Source organism: Notothenia coriiceps, unplaced genomic scaffold (assembly GCF_000735185.1).
Source record: "Notothenia coriiceps isolate Sejong01 unplaced genomic scaffold, NC01 NC01_scaffold00021847, whole genome shotgun sequence".
NCBI lineage: Eukaryota > Metazoa > Chordata > Actinopteri > Perciformes > Nototheniidae > Notothenia > Notothenia coriiceps.
In genome coordinates, this window is record NW_011354548.1 from 13,253 (window position 1) to 17,228 (window position 3,976).

The 3,976-nt window shown below is 41.0% G+C and overlaps 1 protein-coding gene across 1 annotated transcript; it reads left to right on the forward strand.

Moving 5' to 3' along the window:
• The first annotated feature begins 2,564 nt into the window (after positions 1-2,564).
• Positions 2,565-3,746, forward strand: LOC104953499 (spectrin beta chain, non-erythrocytic 1-like). Its single transcript, XM_010780449.1, has 2 exons — positions 2,565-2,806; positions 3,550-3,746. Exons 1-2 carry the CDS (start codon positions 2,586-2,588, stop codon positions 3,725-3,727), a joined length of 399 nt encoding a protein of 132 aa, XP_010778751.1. The 5' UTR covers positions 2,565-2,585; the 3' UTR covers positions 3,728-3,746.
• The last annotated feature ends 230 nt before the right edge of the window (positions 3,747-3,976 follow it).

A 3,976-nucleotide genomic window follows, 5' to 3' on the forward strand; every position in this document is an offset into this window, starting at 1 on the left:
TTGCGTTTCCACTAGGCGTAGTTCCGGCTAGCGGGTACTTTTTCACAGTTTTTCTGGCCACATATAATCCAGGTTCTTTTCGGGCCAACAACCGGGCTGAATATGCTAAACTAGTGAGAGAATTGCTGGCAAGGGGGCTACAACTACAACACAATGAACATATTTGACCGTGATTTAATTGTAATACACATTTCAAAATGATGCAGAAGTAACAACATACTGATACCGGTTAGTAAAAACCATGAATTAATGCTTTGACAAGTCTGCAGACAGACGGCAGGCGAAAAACATTTTAAAATGTGTGTTTTCTGAATGGAGCTTGGCTAAGCTAACGCAGTACATGCTCCGACCGTACAGACTCACAAGAACGGCCTACAGACATAAATAAACCAGCGACTGTATTCGCCATGACACAGACAGTCTGTGGTTTGTACTTGTTTAACTTTTGTCTAGTTTCTGATCAGATATGAGGAGCTGTGAGCTCTGAGGGCTAACAGCTAACAGCTGATGTTGGTTTTGTGGTTCGCATTGAAGATGACGTCATGGCTCCGCCTACACTGCGTTACTATAGTTACCGCCCCAGCTACTAAACTATAATGGAAACGCAGCATAAAGTGAGCCTGGCCTACCAAGGCCTAAATATATACCGTACTAAGCCGTGTGAGGCCCTGCAGTGGAAATGCGCCATTAAATGTTTTGATTCTAGCTCTTATCATAGACTCCAATATTTGGTTAATATATGCTCATTTGTATTTCTGCGTTAGTGATAACATTTGTACGTACTCGCCTTAATTCGCATTCAAGAAAGCTTGCTTGTATGTCCTTCAATAAGAGGACCATGATGGTATAACGTTTCACAAGCAAAAACTAAAATCTCCCACTCTTTGATTAGCTGTAAGGGAAAGCGCCTCCTAATTTGTCCAATCAAGTAAATGTTCTCGGGATAATTTGAACTCCAATAAACGTAGCTTTTTCACCGAGCTCTTGATAAAAGCTCCCAGGATCTTCAGTAGCATTACTTCACTTAAAATAAGTGTCGATGATCCTCTAAAATAAATGTTTTGATTCTAGCTCTTATCATAGACTCCAATATTTGGTTAAGATATGCTCGTTTGTATTTCTGAGTTGGTGTTAGCATTTGTACGCACTCACCTTAATTAATGTTCTTCGTCGTCTTTCGATAAGAGTTTCCAGGGTGGTATAAAGTTTCACAAGCAACAACAAAAATCTTTTTTCGGGTCCACTCGATCATTTGAACTCCAATAAACTTAGCTTTTGACAAAAAGCTCCCAGGATTGGTCCAGCTCTTGCCTTCCATCGGTTAAAGCTCCCAGGATTGGTCCAGCCTCTGAACTGGTCTCATAAAGAGCGTCCACCATGGGTCCAGCCCTGAAGAGCCCAGTGAACGGGTAATAAGCATCCGGTTGGAGTGGGTGTGGTGTGGAAACAAATAAAATCTGTCTGAATACTAGGCCAATCGCATTATCCCCTCACAAATATTGACGCCAAGTAATGAATTCCAAGCAATTTTTGTGGATAATTGTTTGTGTGTTTTTGTTGTGTGTTTACCATCTGCTAGCTTCTCCCTCTACTCGACTTTCTTCACACTGTCCACCATGTGTGTGTGTGTGTGTGTGTGTGTGTGTGTGTGTGTGTGTGTGTGTGTGTGTGTGTGTGTGTGTGTGTGTGTGTGTGTGTGATATAAGTGGTGTTGTGATTTACTGTGCATGTCCTAAAGTCTGTGATCAGTGCATGTGTGTGTTACCTCTCTGTGCTCCTAATGTTCAATGCAGGTGTTTCCTAATCAGAACTGGAGTCCAGCGCTGAAATCACTTTATTACATGCTGGAAAATAAACGCTTAAAATGCTTTAATAATTAAGAGGCTGACGAGTAATTTAGTTGAGTTAAATGTCTAAGATTAGCTTGCACTGGTTTCGTAACTTCAGGTTTAACTCTAGATAATCCAGAAAGACTTTGAACGTGATTTTGACGTACTCTCGTTTAATCCAAACACTATTAGAGCTGTAACTAACCATGAATTACAATATCACAGATTATTTTCTTAATAATTGTAAATAGTTTGGTCCAAAAAAGGACAATAAATAGGGAACAATGATAATCACAGTTTCTCGAAGTCCAAGGTATCGGTGCAAAAACCCAATTTATTTACTTATGTTCTAACATGGAGAAAAGCACGACATCACATTTCAATAATACATATTTTTGAGAGGCTGAAGACAGCATTTTCTTGACATCTATGAAAAAATACTGTAGAGATGAGTTGATTCATGCAGGATTACTTTAGAATTGGCAGATTCAGGAGGAATGTGTTGACTCAATTATTATTATAAGTCATAAAAGTAGCAGACAAACACCGGACAGGAATGCATCTTCACTCAGGTTTTAGCTCAGTTTAGAGAAGTCCCTACCCAGCTTTTGATCTGCTCCGCTCTGCATGCTGCAGCTCTGATAATCCTGATTTACAGCTTCTGTGTCCGAGAGAGAAAGATAAAAAATATATATATATATAATAGCGTATGTTACTGACATCCATTCCTGCTTAGTCCTCCTCTGATTGGCTCTTATGTTCTGTTTCCAGGATGGGACCGCTGAAGGTGGAGAGGTGGTGAATGGAGTGTCGGAGCCCAGCCCTACGGGGTCTCCAGGGGGCGCTCGCAAGGGCAAGATCAGCCAGGCGGCAACGCTGCCGGCGAAGACCCAGCTGGACGCCCCCCCCTCCCAACTGGAAGCATTCCTGCACCGCAAACACGAGTGGGAGGGACACAACAAGAAGGCTTCAAGCAGGTAGGATCGCCTCAAATCCTGAAGATTAAAGGGTTTTATTGTCATATGCACAATAGGAACAGCGATGCAACATACAATGCACTTGAGAAAATAAACATTCAAAACGGCAATAGATGTAACTTCAAGTATATTGCAGGAATTATCACTAAGAGTGCAATATTTGCCTCTTTTTAAAAAAGGATTAACAAACATTTGACTTAGTTTGTTCATATTTGACTTACAAAATCTGTCCAGGGACTACAGATGAAAAATTGCTTCTTGGCTAACTCTGGCATATTTACCGAATTGTTGAATAATGTGCACCGTCCCTGTTAAAATCTATGAATAAAGATTTTGTTTATTTTCTGTAAAATACAAATATTTATTTTTAGCGGGGCTAATGCTAATAATGCTAATGCCACAAATACAATGGCGGCTTCACAAAACTTTTCCGAGTTTTACCCGGGCGTGGTTTGCAATTCGCCCAGCCAATCGAAATTGGAACTTTTTTCTCCCCAGGAAAGTACCTGCTCTCTAGCAGGCACTAAAAATGGGGGAAAAGTTCTCATGAACTAAGTTCTCTTTTTGGTGTGAACGCAAAATCCCAGGAACTATCTAAACGGGAAAAGTACTCCGGTGTGAAAGCGCCTATTGTCAATTCCTAGGTCTTGTAGTTTTGTTTGCCCCTCCCTCCCTACTTTCTGTGCACTAATTGAAAGCTGGCTATACGTTTCTGTATTAATATAATGTGTGTTTGTCTGCAGGTCGTGGCACAACGTGTACTGTGTGATAAACCAGCAGGAGATGGGCTTCTATAAGGACCAGAAGAGCGCGGCTCAGGGCATCCCGTACCACAGCGAGATCCCCGTCACTCTGAAGGAGGCCGCCTGCGAGGTGGCGCTCGACTACAAGAAGAAGAAACACGTCTTCAAACTCAAGTGAGAATCTGGATAACTGATCTGTAATGCAGAGATATAGGATCTGCAAGTCTGACTCAAAGGATGAATCATTTAGTTTATCTTTTACCTTTAACAAAACAACAGCCTTTCTGTAGGTTTAACAGTGAATATTAACACCTGATTTTGTATTTAAAGTGCACCTGTCATGCTACTTTGAGGCATATATTATGGGTCTCAGATATATGCAATTATATAAAAACATGTCTATGATGTGTTTTGCTCAAAATACAAA

Excerpts from the sequence above, each read along its gene's own strand:
- LOC104953499 (XM_010780449.1), top strand. The coding sequence starts at position 2,586 with ATGTTCTGTTTCCAGGATGGGACCGCTGAAGGTGGAGAGGTGGTGAAT. Across the intron at positions 2,807-3,549 it reads AACAAGAAGGCTTCAAGCAG|GTCGTGGCACAACGTGTACT; the intron begins GTAGGATCGCCT and ends GTTTGTCTGCAG.